This window comes from Physeter macrocephalus, chromosome 12, assembly GCF_002837175.3.
Source record: "Physeter macrocephalus isolate SW-GA chromosome 12, ASM283717v5, whole genome shotgun sequence".
NCBI lineage: Eukaryota > Metazoa > Chordata > Mammalia > Artiodactyla > Physeteridae > Physeter > Physeter macrocephalus.
The window spans coordinates 88,114,237-88,133,392 of record NC_041225.1 but is presented as its reverse complement, the minus strand read 5'-3'; the positions used below and the strand labels follow the sequence as shown (position 1 = coordinate 88,133,392).

The 19,156-nt window shown below is 37.7% G+C and overlaps 1 protein-coding gene across 3 annotated transcripts in view; it reads right to left on the bottom strand.

Moving 5' to 3' along the window:
- Nucleotides 1-19,156, bottom strand: part of ALMS1 (ALMS1 centrosome and basal body associated protein) — a 216,325-nt gene that overhangs the window by 48,596 nt on the left and 148,573 nt on the right. For all 3 annotated transcript variants that reach the window (XM_028496787.2, XM_028496788.2, XM_028496789.2), the window contains 2 exons: nucleotides 8,889-9,130; nucleotides 2,019-2,144 (listed from right to left, as the gene is read on the bottom strand). In XM_028496787.2, coding sequence (XP_028352588.1) covers nucleotides 2,019-2,144; nucleotides 8,889-9,130 — 368 coding nt within the window. The remainder of the gene's footprint in view (nucleotides 1-2,018; nucleotides 2,145-8,888; nucleotides 9,131-19,156) is intronic.

The window sequence follows — 19,156 nt, the reverse complement described above, 5'->3', positions numbered from 1 at the left end:
CTCAGTAGTTGTGGCTCGCAGGCTCTAAAGCGCAGGCTCAGTAGTTGTGGCGCACGGGCTTAGCTGCGCCACGGCATGTGGGATCTTCCCGGACCAGGGCTGGAACCCATGTCCTCTGCATTGGCAGGCGGATTCTTAACCACTGCACCACCAGGGAAGTCCCTTTGTTTTTGTTTTTAGAAGAATTTTATGAGTTCAATTGTTTACTCATTCTCAACTGAAGAGAAATTATCTGGTCCAAATATGTGCAATGGTTTATGACTTGCCCTTGGCCCCAAACTCTAGTTGGATGTTTCTAATATCTATAGAATCACAACATACTAATAGACAATATCTTTCAGAACAATTCCTAGGCTTTCATCGAGAGCAGCTCTACTGGTCTAAGAAACTATTATTTTCTACTGTCAACTCCCTTACTCTCAGAATAGATGCATAACATGATAAATGACAACCTCAAGTGTATATAGCTAACAGATCTCTTCTTGTCTAATTGATGCATTCAGTACTTTATTTATAGGGACAGTATTTCTCAGGATACAATGTACCATCCCTGAGTCATTTTCTCTTCTCACTACTGTCCAATTTTTCTCAAAGTTAATGTCTCCAAAGGGAAGAGTTAGGATGTAAATGAATAGAAGTACACAGGAGGCCTCAAAAAATACTGGAACACCTGATTAGACTTCTATTCGTACATTCTGTCTTCTGAACTACGGGGCTGAAAGTGAGTCTGAGATAAAAGATTTTCCTACCTACAATCAATTAAGTAAGCTTGTTTTATTTCTGGTAGCCATTAAGTGTGTTTTTAAAATCATAGCCATGCAGTAGCGAAAATTTCTTCCAGTTCCTGGTTATAGGCTTAATAATCAATCCTAACATATGAGCATTTTGTGGTTCTTTTTTTCAGTGGCATCACAGTGGGAAATCAGGAGCAATTATACCAGGGGCTTTAACTCAGTTACTATCAGATACTAGTTGGGTCCTCTTAAAATTAACAGAAAATCTGCGTAAGACCAGGGACAACTACTTTCTTTTTATTTTCTATACCTATAAAGATGTCTTATGACCAGTCATGAACAATTTATATCTAAACTGAACCAAGTCAACTCCTGTGGACCAATCAATATGTTATCCCAACAATCAAAACCCCACACCATACCAACTCAGTATCCTTATCTTATAATTTTCCACAGAAAATATTTATTCAGCTCCTCCACGGGATGCTATTCATTTTCTAAATCTGCAGCTCTATTGTGGTGATCTCACAGGGATGCTGTGGGATATTTTAAAATTCTAGGGAAACAGTGATATTTAATATCTGGTGTACAGGACAAAAACTAATAGCTAAAGATAGTTTAAAGTTCCAACATTAGATACTGCTACATTCCTTTCAATGCTGCTGTCTGTATCTCTGCAGAGTTGGATTTTTGAGTTTCTGTAACAAAAGCAATAAATGAGGGTGGCTGTGTCCAATTTCATCTCAAGGTTTGAGAAACTGTGCCCTAATGGCCACACATATCTCATTAGCAAGTAATTATGCATATTTATGAACAAAGTAAAATGTTTTCTTTCAAACACAAAACCAAAAATACTTTTGTGTATTAAGTTGTAAGATCAAAATGGTAAGTATTTTTATGTCCTAATAACATAATAGCTTAGTATCTGAAAAAATACTTCACGTATTTATATGCTGCTGATGATTTATATCCCCATGATGATGAGAAAAGAAATCACCCAAACACTAAGGTGACTGTGAACAGAGAAAACTTGGAAACCTCTGTCCTAGATGGAGTCCACTAACCCAAACAAGTAACTGTTCATACAATTTTCTTCAAATATTTAGCAAATGTTTGAGTGTACACAATACATCTGACCAAATAACTCACCTATCTGAACCAGAGACTGAGTCATGAAAAGCTCCATGTTTCACTTAAAGATTAAATAGCACTGAGCTTTCATATGTCAACCAGAATTAAACAGCCAACCCACAAATAAAATTTCGAATAATTTCTGCATAATACCTGAGTGTGAGCTCTCAATGGTGGTGCCTGATTTGGAATCCAGAGATGAAGGAATTTGTCTTAATTGGGGAACATAGTACATCTTCGTACTACCAGAAGGCTTATATGGCAACAGTAAAGGCTGGCCTAAGGAGATAAAGATCAGAATAATTAATAAGAAAACATTTATTAATTAACTGAACAAATATTAAGTACCTTTAATGTGCCAAGCAGTGTTCAAGATTCTTGGAATTTATCAGTAAACTAGCATTCTAGAAGAGGGAGATATACAGTAAACAATTAGCATATTAAATAAGTAAATCATCTAGTATTTTCATAAATCATTAGTGACATAAAAAATTAGAAAATACTGGGACTTCCCTGGTGGTGCAGTGGGTTAAGAATCTGCCTGCCAATGCAGGGGACATGGGTTCGATACCTGGTCTGGGAAGATCTCACATGCTGTGGAGCAACTAAGCCTGTGCGCCACAACTACTGAGGCTGCGTGCCACAAGTACCAAGCCCATGTGCCGCAACTACTGAAGCCCGCCCACCCTAGAGCCCAAGCGCCACAACCGCTGAGCCCATGTGCCGCAACTACTGAAGCCCATGTGCTCTAGGGCCCTCGTGCTGCAACTACTGAGCCCTCGTGCTGCAACTACTGAAACCTGCGTGCCTACAGCCCGTGCTCTGCAACAGGAGAAGCCACCACAATAAGAAGCCCGTGCACCACAACGAAGAGTAGCCCTCACTCGCCACAGCTAGAGAAAGCCTGTGTGCAGCAACAAAGACCCAAAACAGCCACCCCCCACCCAAAAAAAATTAGAAAATGCTGAGGAAGATTAGAAGTATTTGGGAAATTGCAGCAAGATGCAGTTTAAATAGAGTGGAAGGGTAGGATTCACTGAGAAGACAACTTCTTAGCAATCTATTCCATATTTAGATGGCTCTATCTAAGAAACACTTTATCTTAATACTGAACCCAAACCTGGTCGTTGTTAACCCCTACTACTGATCTTTGGAGGTTCTCCCTCCAGAGTCATAGAAAGTAAATCTAATTCTCTTCTATGTGGCAGATTTTCAAAATAAGTTTTCCATTATAAAAGTATAAATTCTCAATATTAAAAAAATACACAGAAATAAAAAAGACAAAGTCTTACCACTCAAAGATAACTATTATTAATATTTTAATGTATTTCTACAGGTCTTTCCTCTGTATTTATTTGTTTACATAGTTGTGTATAGTATGTATAATTTGGAATTCAGTTTTTCTACACTGATAATAAAATATTCATTGATAATAAAATATTCATTTTATTTCCTATCTTCACATTTTTTATCATTATACTACAAAGTGTATTTAACCCTTCTCATAATGTTAAAAATTTAGGCTGAATTAAATTTTCAATAATAAAGAATTCTGTAAATAAAGACTTCCTGTTTATAGCATACCCATTCTCCCCTGCTGCCCCATCTCACATAAATTTTCTGATTTCAGAGTGAAAAATTATGTCATTTATAAAGTTTCTTTTTTTAAAATACTAACTGCTAAAATTCTTTCTAAAATGTCTGTGACATGGTAGTAATTTGATTATTATAGAAGATGAAATCTTTTTATTCTTATTTTTTTTTTGCTTCGTTGGGTCTTCATTGCTGCACGCGGACCTTCTCTAGTTGCGGCGAGGGGGGCTACTCTTTGTCGTGGTGCGCGAGCTTCTCACTCTTCTCACTGCAGTGGCTTCTCTTGCTGTGGAGCACAGGCTCTAGGCACGCAGGCTTCAGTAGTTGAGGAGCATGGGCTCAGTAGCTGTGGCTCGCGGGCTCTAGAGCACAGGCTCAGTAGTTGTGGCGCATGGGCTTAGCTGCTCCATGCCATGTGGGATCTTCCCGGGCCAGGGCTCGAACCCGTGTCCCCTGCACTGGCAGGCGGATTCTTAACCACTGTGCCACCAGGGAAGCCCCTGAAATCTTTTTCTATCTACTTGTTTTTCTTTCATGATGTGGTAGAAACTCTCTCTCTGTAACAGCATTTTGATATTTAGCTGGGTACATAACTGCTCATCTGTACACTGTATATTTCCCAATCTCCCTTGCAGACATGTATGGACATATGACTAAGTCTGGGCCCATAGGTCAAGGGCGAGAATAATGTCTGCAACTTCCAGGCATCCCATTAAAACACTCCACTGGCTGCTGCTAAAATTTATCCTCCCCATTACTCTTCTTTTCCAGTATTTTCTTTATTATTCTTCCTGAAAAAATTTAAGATCAATTAAACAAGTTCAAAAGAACAATTCCATTAGCATTTTTAGTAGAATGACGTTAGAGTTTAAATTCATTTGGGAATAAATGACATCTTTACAATATTCAATTTTCCCATTCAGAAATATCCCATCCCTTCTTTTAGTCTACTGTCCTTTTCTATGCCTACGCAAAGGATTAGTATTTCCATCACATGAGTCCTATAAAATTCTTGTTTAGGTTACTCCTGAGTATTTATGGGGTTGTACTGCTCATTCAAATAGCACTTTGTAGATAGCTACCATTTCTCCTGATTAAACACAACAGCTTCTTCAGTTTATCCTTATAGACATGGTCTTCTCTTGCATCCTGTAATTACCTCTAAGAGATGGACTCCTAGTTGCCCATGTCTAGTTTATAAAAATCAAAATACTCTAGACAGAGCCTGATAGTCCCAGAGTAGAATGAGACCTCCTTCATTCTGGACACAATAACAACTTTCACATTACTTAGAATTGTGTTACCATCCTTGACCACTCCATCATTCTGATGATTTGACATGGAATCCATATTATTAGTACCCTGCTTCAAACCAAGGAACTGACTTCATAGTGAAGGAAATGAGACAAAAGGCTGATGTCTAAAGGGAGTCACTGTTCTCATCACAAGCCTACTCACACACAACTATGGTAAACTCAAAAAAAAGTGAGTGAACAATTCACTGATAACTGTTATGGCACAAGCTGGGAGGCATCACTTTCTGAGGTTGGAATGCTAGCTTACAGAATATGGCATGTGCTCAGAACCATATATGGTACTTGCCTATCCCACAGACAGAATGCATGTATTTAGGAACAAAGGCAGAAGCCTTTAAAATCTTTTGCTTTCTATCTCTGTGACTCTGCTTTGTTTGATGGAAGATCTTAGAAATAAGGGAGGGGCACTTCTACCAGGAGACAGGAGCCATCTAGTCATTTTACATTCTTTATGTCACTGAAACAATACAGGGAATAGGATGCCATAGTGTTGACTAAAACTACAATTGACCTTAACTATCAGGGAGAAATAAGGTTACCTTAAAAAAAGAAAGTCAATAGGAGTATGGCTTACACCTAGGGGACCACTTTACCAAGCCTGGTCATAGAAACTAACAAAAAATTACCTTAAACCTATGCAGGGCTAGCAAAGTCTTAGACTACTTAGGAATACTTGTACCAACCTATCAGGCAAAACCCCAGCCAATGAGAACCTGGCTGAATTCAAGGAGAATGAAGAAATGTATAGAGGAGGGAAGAATTTAAATAACAGAAAAAACAGGCTGTAGCCTCTACTTCTATCTGGACATTGCTGTAGTCATTATTGTTAGAATATTGATTTATTAGTTTTCTTCCTCCACCAGTGTATATAAAGCTTGGTAGTGATGGTTAAATTTACCATTTAGTTCAAAGTTTGCAGAAAATGGACAACAACAATTGGGCAGAATTACAATGGACCCAGAGCAAGAATGGCTACCATGTAGAGATGCAGAATTCAGAGACAAGATAAGTGGCTTTTTGAAATTCTCAACAACTTTATGTTTGGATGCAGAAGTCTTAAAGTTACTTTGGACTGCCTATCTCTGGGGGAAGAAGCGACTATTCAGCAAATAATGGTTGTTCCTGGGAGAGAAAGAAAGGACTGGAGAAGGGTAAAGAAGAAAGCCCAACCATAAAATTTATTTCTTCAAAAAACTTGAAAATGGAACTAAATATAAACATATAGCATATTACTCTTAATTTGTTAATTCAGAGCAGTGGACACAGTCATAAATTCAACATACTATTCTGTATACTTTTAAAATGTTTTTTAAAATTTTACTTCTGAATCCACAGAGTTAAAAATATTTTATTAGTAAACCAAATAATACTTATTTTTTATTTGTTTTTTTGTTTGTTTTTTTTGCGGTACGCGGCCTCTCACTGCTCTGGCCTCTCCCGCCGCGGAGCACAGGCTCTGGACGCGCAGGCCCAGCGGCCATGGCCCACGGGCCCAGCCACCCCGCGGCATGCGGGATCCTCCCGGACCAGGGCATGAACCTACTTCTATCTGGACATTGCTGTAGTCATTATTGTTAGAATATTGATTTATTAGTTTTCTTCCTCCACCAGTGTATATAAAGCTTGGTAGTGATGGTTAAATTTACCATTTAGTTCAAAGTTTGCAGAAAATGGACAACAACAATTGGGCAGAATTACAATGGACCCAGAGCAAGAATGGCTACCATGTAGAGATGCAGAATTCAGAGACAAGATAAGTGGCTTTTTGAAATTCTCAACAACTTTATGTTTGGATGCAGAAGTCTTAAAGTTACTTTGGACTGCCTATCTCTGGGGGAAGAAGCGACTATTCAGCAAATAATGGTTGTTCCTGGGAGAGAAAGAAAGGACTGGAGAAGGGTAAAGAAGAAAGCCCAACCATAAAATTTATTTCTTCAAAAAACTTGAAAATGGAACTAAATATAAACATATAGCATATTACTCTTAATTTGTTAATTCAGAGCAGTGGACACAGTCATAAATTCAACATACTATTCTGTATACTTTTAAAATGTTTTTTAAAATTTTACTTCTGAATCCACAGAGTTAAAAATATTTTATTAGTAAACCAAATAATACTTATTTTTTATTTGTTTTTTTGTTTGTTTTTTTTGCGGTACGCGGCCTCTCACTGCTCTGGCCTCTCCCGCCGCGGAGCACAGGCTCTGGATGCGCAGGCCCAGCGGCCATGGCCCACGGGCCCAGCCACCCCGCGGCATGCGGGATCCTCCCGGACCAGGGCATGAACTTGCATCCCCTGCACCGGCAGGCAGACTCCCAACCACTGCGCCACGAGGGAAGCCCCTATTTATCTTTCAAAGGAGTCCTTTCTACCAAGTACCTGTATGTAAAGGTAAAAACATGAACTGTGGCCTCTATATAGACTGATCCATTTGATGTCAGAAGAGGTATAAAATACACTTTCACAGTTGGATTTCCTCTCCTGTGCTCTGCCACCAACATGAGAACAACATAGCCCAGAGTAGCCTGGGTTTCAGTACAAGCATGTGGAACAGACCCAAACCATTTTTGCATCCTGATGCCAAACTCCAACTGACTCATAAGCCCATGAGTGAGGAAAGCAAATGTCTGTTATAAAGCACTGAGATTTTCGAGGTTCTTATACAGTATCACGGTGGCAATAGGTAACTGACACATTAAAGGTGTTCTGTGTGATATTTATTAGACTATACATTTGGGGGGCATAATTTTATTTCACAATAAAAATGTATAAGAAATATAACCATCTTGGGCTTCCCTGATAGCGCAGTGGTTAAGAATCCGCCTGCCAATGCAGGGGACATGGGTTCCAGCCCTGGTCTGGGAAGATCCCACATGCTGCGGAGCAACTAAGCACATACACAAAAAATACTAAAGACCATGCGCCTAGAGCCCGTGCTCCGCCACAAGAGAAGCCACCGCAATGAGAAGCCCGTGCACCGCAATGAAGAGTAGCCCCCGCTCGCCGCAACTGGAGAAAGGCTGCGTGCAGCAATGAAGACCCAACACAGCCAAAAATAAAATAAATAAAATTTTTTTAAAAAAAGAAAAAAAATATAACCATTTCAACATATAAATGTATTTATTCAAATTAAATTCAGTGCAATTTAAATGTGGAACTAAGCAATTTTCTTTATACATTTAGGCATATTCCACTTATACCTACAGACAGATACATTTTTGCATTAGTAGGAAAACTTAAAATATATTTTGAATAGATTTGTACAAACTACTGAATACTTTAAAATTAGTAATTTAAAGTTCCCACCCTCATTTGGAGGTATAATGGGAACTTAACTTTCCAGTTACTGGTCTGAAAAAGAAAATAACTTGCTATAATTTTGAATGTTATATAGTATAACATTCATGATATATGGACTATCATATCACTGTCATGATAGCATATGAACACTCTAAATGTAGACCTTATGGTAGAGATTGCTAGCTGTTCACCAAAACTCATTTCTTCTTCATCCTGGAAAGCACAGCTAAACTATTCCTAGTCAGTGGAAAGTGATGTGGGCCACACCTAGGCCTAGCCCATAAAAGCCTCCCAACATGTGCTCCTCCATGCTTTTCGTCCCTTCCACTTGACTATGATGATGAATCCAAGGTTCCATGTTTTAAAGAAAGCAGGGTCACAGTCAACCTGGGTCCCTGGTCAACGTTTCTTGAGCAAGAAATAGACTGGTATTGTGTCTGCTACCTGTTCATTGTACCATGCAAAACAATAGTGAAAAAAACAATGCCAAATAATTATCTACCTCCCTAAAATTGAACCTCTATAGTTTTGTTTTCGTGAACTATTTGCATTCTTATGACAAGTATTATGAGTTGAAAATACGTCAACCACAAGTAGCATGAGTTTCACATAGGTTGTTAACTTCACTAGAAATTGAAGTAAAAATATAATAAATTATATTCTCTTCATAGCTATGTAAATAAAAGATGATATAATCATGTACAACCTAATGCTTAAAATTAAAATTAGGTTTTCTAACTAGAAAGACCCAATCAAGAAATTTCTTAGTTAATTACACACAAAAGTTGGTAATATGACCTAAAATTCTCTTACCATCTGTGCCATGAGGAACAGTAATCTGTTGGACTGAAGATGATGAAGCAAACTTGACAGGAACTTTGCCCAACTTCTGTGTAGTGAGCTCTGGAATATCATGTCCACGATCGTCAGCATTAACAAAAATCTCAGATGAAAACATGGCTTTTCCTGGACTTTCTGTTGTTATCTGAGTGACTGCATCAGATGATAATTTTCCAGAGAAGGGAGAAAACGGGGTCTTAATCTCCTTTGGTGATCTGAACAAAAAACAGAAAGCACACAGCAGGTCATATCCTTGGCTTATCAAATACTGTAATTTCTTTCCAAATGTGGCTTCAATATTTTTTGGAGACACATCCAACTCAAGTGGTTAAGTTATTTCTGCAGTACCCTTTGCTTTTTTACATACTTATTACAGTGTGATCATGCATGAGTTTACTTTTACTTATTTTAAAATCTACTTTTATTTTGGATTTAGAATGCTATTATATAAGGAAAGGGTACTTTTCAGTTGAAGTGAAAAGATATCCATTAAAAAATAATTACTGGAAGTCCACTATAAATTAGGAGACTATGCTAAACGCATAGAGTGTACAAAAATAAAAAAAGAAACAAAGCCTTTCCTCAAAAAGTTTATATGTTAGTGGGGGAACCAGAGGTTTTTAAGGTTGTAATTATGTATATAAAGAATCCATATTAAAACATAATGGAGGGGCTTCCCTGGTGGCGCAGTGGTTGAGAGCCTGCCTGCCGATGCAGGGAACACGGGTTCGTGCCCTGGTCCGGGAAGATCCCACATGCCACGGAGCGCCTGGGCCCGTGAGCCATGGCCGCTGAGCCTGCGCGTCCGGAGCCTGTGCTCCGCAACGGGAGAGGCCACAACAGGGAGAGGCCCACGTACTGCAAAAAAAAAAAAAAAAAAAAAAACAAAACACACACCATAATGGAGTAAATAAATGAGTGTATAAATAAATAAATAATAGGAGGGAGGGAGAAGACAAATCTTGCCCAACAGAAGAATTCCATATGTAGGTAACCTCCCCCGGGCATCCATCTCCTCCCCAAGGAGGTGGAGGTGAAGCTTAATCTTCCCCTTAAGTCCAGTCCTGGGCTGGCCTTAATGATTGAATGCCAAAGAGAATATAAAATGGGAGAAAAAGTAACTTTACAGTGGAGAAACCTAGCACCATGTTATGCAAGTGATGATGTTTCACATCACCAGTGATGTCACGGAGACACTATATACTCTCTGTTATGATGTGATATGATGTGATGTGATACTTCGCTTCTGCAGTATTCTTTGCCAAAACCTATAACTCCAGTCTAATCATGAGAAAAACATCAGCCAAACCCAGATTGAGAATATCAGACCAATATTCCTCAAGACTGTCAAAATCATGAAAAATAAGGAAGGAATGAGGAACTGTCACAGACCAGAGAAGACTAAGGAGACATGACAACTAACTAAGTGGAATGTGATATCCTGGACTGAGTCCTAGAACAGAAAAAGGTCATTAGCGGGAAAACTGGTGAAATCCAAAAAAAGTCTTAAGTTTAGTTAATAGTAATGTATAAATGTTGGCTTTTTAATTTTCAAAAATATACTATGGTAGTATAAGATGTTAGCAGTATGAAAAACTGGGAGAGAGGTAAAGGGAACTCTATTATGTTTGTATCTTTTCTGCAGAATTGAAATTATTTGAAAATAAAAAAGGTCATTTTTTAAAATTGGAGTAATACTGTATTGTATTATATCACAGAAGAAGACCTTTTAAAAGGTCTTTTAAATCTCTACCCTCTATATACCATTCACTAATTAAAAGGACAATTATGAGAAAAGAAAATAGGCCCATCTCCCTTATGTATATAGAAGCAAAAATCATAAACAAAATATTAGACAATCAAATGTAGAGTGTGTGAGTGAGTGAATGTGTGTGTGTGTGTGTGTGTGTGTGTGTGTGTGTGTGTATGTGTGTGTGTGTGTGAATTCCTACCAAGGTGCTTTACTCCAGAAATGCAAGGTGAGTTAACATTCAAATATCAATAAATGTCATGCACCACATCAGTAAAATAAAGGAGAAAATGTATATGATCATATCAGTATAGTCAGATAAAGCATTTGATAAAATTCAATAATTATATATGATTAAAAACTCATAGCAAAGGGAAACTACGAAAAATTTTAGAGCCACTATTCTATTTATAGTGAAATGTGGAGAATGTCCACTGTAAGATTAGGAACAAAATAAGAATGCCAACTCTTACCTTTTCTATTCAACATGTTAGTAAAACTATTAAATGGCATTAGCAGTAAGGCAGGAAAAAGAAGTCAGAAATATAAGGATAAGAAAGGAAGAAATAATACTATCACTTTCCATATTTGATATAATTAAGGATACAGAAAATCCAAAACAATCTACAGATAACTTATTAGAATATCAGTTAGTTTTAGAAGAGTTGCCAGATAAGAGACCAAACTTTAAAAAATTCCACTAACTTTTTTCCGTGTCTGAAAAGTTATAAAATTAAAAACTAAAAAATATGCCATATACATTATCATCAAAACATCATATGCCTAATAATAAATATAATAAAAAATGTAGGAACCCTAAACAGAAAACTATTAATATATCAGAGAGAAAGGTGATCTAAACAAGATTTCTACTTTGAGGCAGGATGTAGAGGCATACCTCACTTTATTGTACCTTGCAGATAATGCTTTTTTTTTTTTTTACAAATTGAAGGTTTGTGGCAACCCTGTGTCAAGCAAGTCTACTGGTGGTGCCATTTTTCCAACAGCATTTGCTCACTTCGTGTCTCTATGTCGCATTTTGGTAATTCTCACAATATTTCAAACTTTTTCATTACTATACTTGTTACATGATCTGTGATCAGTGATTTTTGATGTTACTATTGCAAAAAGATTACAACTTGCTGAAGGCTCAGATGATGGTTAGCATTTTTAAAGTCTACTTTTAAATTAAGATACGTACTTTTTTTTAGACGTAATGCTATTGCACACTTAATAGACTACAGTATAGCATAAACATAACTTTTACATGCACTGGGAAACCAAACAACTCGTGTGACTTGCTTTATTATGATATTCTCTTTATCGTGGTGTCTGGGACCAAACCCATATCTCCATAATAATATGCCTGCACTAGGTAGGCACAGGCCATCACTCCTGCTGCAATAAGCAAACAAAATTGAATAAAAGATCATAGAGCTAAGGAAGCAATCAAGAAACAATATCAAAAAAAAAAAAGAAAGAAAAGAAACAATATCAACTAATATGCTAGAGAGGGACATTTAGAGATTTGGAGCAGGGGTTTGGTGTAGGGAGACATACTCCACTGGAAAAGAGAAATCACCAGAGCTTTTGATGAACTCATTTGCTGGCATGATGGAGTGAAATCTAGCAGAATGTCAAGCCGATTTCCCCCACAGGACATTTCCTTAGTGTCAGGGTGTATAGGATGATGGGGGACTGAGCCAAGAAAGCAGAGTGAAATTTCCTGCACAGTCATGGCACTAACAAACGAAATCCCACTAGATAAAGGGGACTGTGACAATCATTAGGTCTCCTCTTCAAGACATTTGCCAGTTTTTGAACCTATATAAAGCAGGAAGCTAAATACCTAATGCTTGAGGGAGAGAACTTTCAAAAGTGAGGAATTAGAGACCTACCAGACTCACAGTAAAACCCAGAAGCGCCATCCCCAAGAAGGGGGCTGAGTCACAAAAAGTGAAATCATCTGCAATGTTTCAGTGTTTATGAGACAAATTTTCATTGAGAAAGTGTAATGGCAACAAATACATAGCTGGTCTCTCCTTACATTTGCAATACTCTGAAGCTGTGAGAACTGAGAGCCTAAAGAGCTGAATTCAAACATCTGAAACTGACTGTATTTACTGAAGAATCAAAGACCTGTCAGGCTTACAGCAAAAATCCAGGGAGGCCACAAATTAGGAAAAAATCATAGGTAGGATGAGACAACTAAAGCTCCAACCCAGTTCTTATCTAGTAAAATTCCTGAAATGACTGAAATGATCAGCCACTCTGATTAACAGAGAAAAGGGTAAATCTTCTCTGGTGCAAAGTAATAGCATCTTCAGTCTCTATGATTTTTTTATTCACAATGTCCAGCACACAATCAAAAATTATGAAATTCGTGAAGCAGGAAAAAGTGACTAAAAATTAAGACAAAAAAAAACCAAGAAAAATTAATTTAGAGGGAATTCAGATTTTAAGACAAAAAAACAAGAAAAATTGACTTAGAGGGAATTCAGATTCTGGAGTTAGCACAGAACTTTAAAATGACTATATTGAGAGTAAAGGATGGGGATTAATAGATAAATATACGGAGAATCTGGGCTTCCCTGGTGGTACAGTGGTTGACAGTCCGCCTGCTGATGCAGGGGACACAGGTTCGTGCCCCAGTCTGGGAATATCCCACATGCCGCGGAGCAGCTGGGCCTGTGAGCCATGGCCACTGAGCCTGTGCATCCGGAGCCTGTGCTCCGCAACGGGATAGGCCACAACAGTGAGAGGCCCGCCTACCACAAAAAAAAAAAAAAAAAAAACACAAAAAAACAACAAGAAAAATTGATTTAGAGGGAATTCAGATTCTGGAGTTAGCTCAGAACTTTAAAATGACTACATTGAGAGTAAAAGATGGGGATTAATAGATAAAAATATGGAGAATATCAACAGAAAATTGGAATCAATTTTAAAAAATCAAATACACATAAATGAAAAATAAGAAAACTGATCCCCAGCAGACCTTAGGGAATACTAGAAGAAATTTTTTTTAGGCTGAAGTAAAATGGCCCAACATAGAACAGAACTGCGGGAAAGAACAAAGAGCACTTAAACTGTGTGTATGTGTTTAATATATACATGTATATATACCCAGGTACATACACCTTTATATTTATATGTTGTTTTATAAATAAACGACAATAATAATGTCTTGTGGGGATGTAGAACAGAAATATACAACGAAAGCACAAACAGCAGGAGGGGGCAAATGGAGTTAACTGTTGTAAGATCCTTCATTTTTCATAAAGTGGTAAGAATACTAATTTAAGGTTAATTGTAAAGTCAAGAAGAATAATCTCTAGAATAATCACTAAAAGAATGATAGAGAAAAATTACAACAAGAAAATCCAGTAAAGGAGATAACATGAAATCAAGATAATTGATTAAAATAATAAAGGACAAGAGTAATAGAAAACAGCAAAGTGGCAAAACTTAAAATCAACCATCTCAATGATTACATTAAATATAAATGAACTAAATATCCCAATTAAAAGACAAAGGTTGACAAGATAAGACCCAACTATATGCTATTCACAAGAGACACACTTTAATATAAGGTCATAGATACACTAAGTTAAAAGAATGGAAAAAGATACCCCAAGCAAACACTAATCAAAAATAGCTTCCCCTTATCTTTCTCTTCCTCCTGGCTTTTTATTCTCTCCTTTTACCTTTCCCTTCCTGAACAACTGAATCTTAAAACCATTAGGTGGACATTCGCAGTGGGTGGGGCAACAGTGGCCCAGAGTAAGGTATAAGAGCCTCATCGGGGTGAGGAGGGTGCCCATGTAAAAGAGTAGCTTTAGCACGTAGTATCACAATCCAATCAGGGCAAAGAGAATCTGGGGAGGTGTGGCTTGTTATGCAATATCAGAGGAGGATGAGGAGGGTTTCCATGAAGAAGAAGGTTCAGCTTGGCATGTGAACTTACTGCCCAGCCAGAATGAGGAAGGTGTCTCTACAGTAGAGCAGCCTAACATAAAGTGGCAGAGCTAGAGCAGAGTAGAGAAAATAATCTTCACAGACAGGCAGCCTGGGCTGGTAAGTCAGATCCCCTGCAGAATGAGAAGGGTGTCATCCAGGGCTTGGGAGTAGCCCGGTTTGGTGAGTCAGAGCTCAAGCAAGGTAAGAGCAATATCTACCATACGGGATAAGGGGAGGTAATCTGACCTGAGATGTCACAGCCTGGGTGATAAGGGTGTCCAACAGGGAAGCGAGGCATCTTGAGTCAGATCCTAAACAGGATGAGGGCATCCAAGCAGAGAGGAGGCTCAATGTGAGATATCAAAAGCCTAAGCAGGATGAGGAAGATGCTCCTGTGAGGAAGTAGTCCATCTCGGGGAGTTAGAGTCTAAGTGAGGTGAGGAGGGTGTCCACATACATGGGGTGAGCATTCTGATGGGAGGAAGTAAAAAACCAAGTTGGGGGATGTTATCTATGTTTAGGGGTAGTCTAGAATGGAGTGTCAAAGCCCCAGCAGGGTAAGAAGAACATCCACACAAAAAGGTAGTCAGAATGGAGAGTCAGAATCCAAGTAGTGAGTGAGGGCAATCCTAGCTGGGTAGAGGATGGCAGGAATGATGGGAGATTAGTTACACAATGGTAGATTGAGCAAATAAATAAATATATAAAGCACATAAGAAGTAAGGGTTCTCACTATTGGATAAGGGAGCTACAAACACAGAAAGAGAAAAAAAAGTAGAATAAAACTGAATTAGAATTGTATACATGGGTGTGAGCTTACGGTTTTTAATATATAGAGACAGATACAGAAATAAATGTAAATGAGTGTGTGTGTATTTATGTATGTATGTATGTATGTATGTACATAAATCCACTAAGAAGGCTGGGAGCAGCCCAATAGCAATGCTCCAATCTTGGCTTCTAAATATCACTTTCCACTAAAAGAAAGCAGGTTCCTTGGAGAAATGGCCTATTTCAGAGCTGGGGAAGAAAAAGTTATGAGCCTGAAGTATCTTGCTGTGCCAGAAGGGAAAGACATGCGCAAAAGATGACAAGAACATGTAAAAAGGATACAGAAACCAGCTTGAAGGAGCTGCCACTGGTCAGTAAATCAGTGACATTTTGAGCATGAAGACAAATTACAATAGTAACACTGAATATAAGAAAACATAACTTTGTTTAAGATCTCATATCCAACAAAAAACTTTTATACAGAATAGATTAAAACTCTCTAAATTCAACAGTAAAAAAAAAATGCAGTTAGAAAATAGCAAAACTTAAACACACACTTCACCAAAGATAATATACAGAAGACAAACACATGAAAAAATGTTCATCCTCATTAGTCATTTAGAGAAATGCAGATTAGAACGAGATAACCCTATATACTTATTAGGATGGTTAAAATTAAAAATACTGACAATAATAACAAAAGCTGACAAGGATGTGAAGAAACTGGATCTCTCATATATTGCCAGTAGAAATGCAAAATGGTACAACCACCCTGGAAAACAGTTTGGCAGATTCTTAAAAAATAAACATATACTTACTATACAACCCAACAATCACACTCTTGGGCATTTATCCTAGAGCAGTTTCTCAACCTTGGCACTACTAAAATTGAACCAAATACTTCTTTGTTGTGGGGGACTGACTACTCTGTGTATTCCAGGGTATTCAGTAGCATCCCTGATGGCAAGAGCAAAATTCCTTCCTAGTTGTGACAATCCAAAATGACTTCAGATGTTGCTACTGTCTCCGGGGAGCCAAACTCACCCCTGGTTGAGAATCACTGTCTTAGAGAAATAGAAACTTCATTTGTGTAAAAAAAAGTATATGAACGGTCACAGCAGCTTTATTAATAACAGTCAAAAGTTGGAAACAGGGCTTTCCTGGTGGCGCAGTGGTTGAGAGTCCGCCTGCCGATGCAGGGGAAGCAGGTTCGTGCCCCGGTCCAGGAAAATCCCACATGCCGCGGAGCGGCTGGGCCCGTCAGCCATGGCCACTGAGCCTGCGCGTCTGGAGCCTGTGCTCCACAACGGGAGAGGCCACAACAGTGAGAGGCCCGCGTACCGCAAAAAAAAAAAAAAAAGTTGGAAACAACCCAAATGTCATTCAACAGGGAAATGGTTAAATAAACTGGTATGTATCCATACAATGGAATGCTACTTAGCAATTTAAAAAAAAAAACTATTGATATACACAACAACTTGGATGGATCTCCAGGTCATCATGTTAAGTAAAAAGAGATAATCTCAAAGGTAACATGTTATATGATTCAATTTACAAAATATTCACAAAATGACAAAACCATATAGTAGGAAAACAGGTCACTAGTTTCCAGGGTTTAAAGAATGCAGAGGGCAGGGGAGAGGAGTGTGACTACAGAGGGGCAGGCATAAGGGAATTTCTTTGTGGTGACAGAATATTTCTGTATCTTGATTATAGTAGTGGTTATGTGAAATCACAATGTGATTAAATTTCCCAGAATTATACACATATGCATTCAAAAAAACCTGAGTGCATGCAAAACTTGGTGAAATCTGGTTAAGTTCTGTAGTTTAGTTAATTATATTGTGCCCATGTCAATTTCCCAATGTCATTTTGAAAATGTACTACAGTTATATAAGACATTACCAATGGGAAAGCTGAGCGATAGATACCTGGGACTCTCTGGACTATTTTTGTAATCTCTTGTTAAGTCTATGTATTTTTAAAATAAAGAGTGAAGAAAAGATAGTAATAAATCATAACCCACTGAATGAAAGCATGATTCTGTACAGATATAAATAAACTAAAAGTCTGCTGAGGATTGAGATACTTACATAATTTCAAAGTTCCTCCCCATAAAACACTTAGTTACAAAGTGGAAAACAGTAACTTTCCAGTTGAGGAACCTAGCCCACAACCTTATTAAGTAATTAAAGTGATCACTGTCAGCAGTGGGACAAATAGAAGTGTATGACAGCTGCTAAGATGTTATAAAAAGAATTCAATGTCAATTCTGTGATACCCCTACCCAAAATATCTCACCTGAACTTAATAATGAAGAAACATAAGAGAAACCCAAACTGAAAAACACTCTACAAAGTAACTGACCTGTAATCTTCAAAAATGTCAAGGTAATGAAAAGTGAAGGAAAGACTGAAGAACTGTTCCAGATTAAAGGAAATTAAAGAGTCAAGACAACTTAAGCAACATATGATTTTGAATTGCTCCTTTTTGTTATAAAAAATCTTACTGGGACAATTGGAAAAAACGGAATAGTGTCTATAACACATTGATATTAATTTCCTGACTGTCACAGCTGTACTGGTTATGTAGGAGAATGTTTTTTTCATAGGAAACGATGAGTGATGGGGCAGTAGGTCAATAACTTACTACCACATGACTAAGGAGAAAAAACGAGGTATTAACATGCTGTTCTCAAATGCTGATTAAACAAGCAGACAAAAATTCAGTAAAAATGAAGATTTCAACATAAGAGCTGACCAAATGGACCAAAGTAACATACACAGAATATCACAAGAAGCAATGGCAGAATACACATTTCTTTCAATTGCACACTGATCAAAATAAAAATATATCATAAAGCAGTTCTAAAAAAATTTAAGTATACTGAAACTATTCAGAATATAATCTCAATGACCAAAAAGAATTAACTAAAAATAAAAAATCATTTATATGTTCTTATATAATTGGAAATTAAGAAACACATCTCTACATAGCCATGGATCAAAGAAAAAGTTATGATATGAGAAAATATTTTGTACAAAGATGATGAAAAACTACATAAAAACCTGTGTACACTAAAAAAGAAAGCTAAAAATTAATGAATATGTTTAAAAAAGTATCTATTCTCAGAAAGATAGAAAAAGTTAAGTTAAACCCAAAACAGGAAAAAAAAAAAAAAAGATACAGGAGCAATTAATGAAACAGAAAAAACACATCAGAGGATCATAAAAACCGAAACTGCTAAAGCCCTAGCAAGAGTGACCAAACAAAAAAGGATAAAACACAAATTACTAATATCAGACATAAGACAGCTAATATCACTGGAGATTCAGAAATTGAAAGGATATGAGGATACTGTGAAAATAACTCATGCCAACAATTTTTGACAACTTATTAACTGAAGAATACTTTCCAAACTGACACAAGAAAAAAAAATCTGCAGAGTCAAATCTACTAAAGAAACTGAATCTGTAATTAAAACTCCAGGCCAAAATGGTGAATTCTGCCAAATATCTAAGAAAGAAATAGTACCAATCTTATACAAACTCTTTCAGAGTGTCCCGATAAACTTAGGAGGTCAGCCCAACGCTCATACCAAACTCAAAGATATTGTAAGGGGGCTTCCCTGGCGGTGCAGTGGCTGAGAGTCCGCCTGCCGATGCAGGGGACACGGGTTCGTGCCCCGGTCCGGGAAGATCCCACATGCCGCGGAGCGGCTGGGCCCGTGAGCCATGGCCGCTGAGCCTGAGCGTCTGGAGCC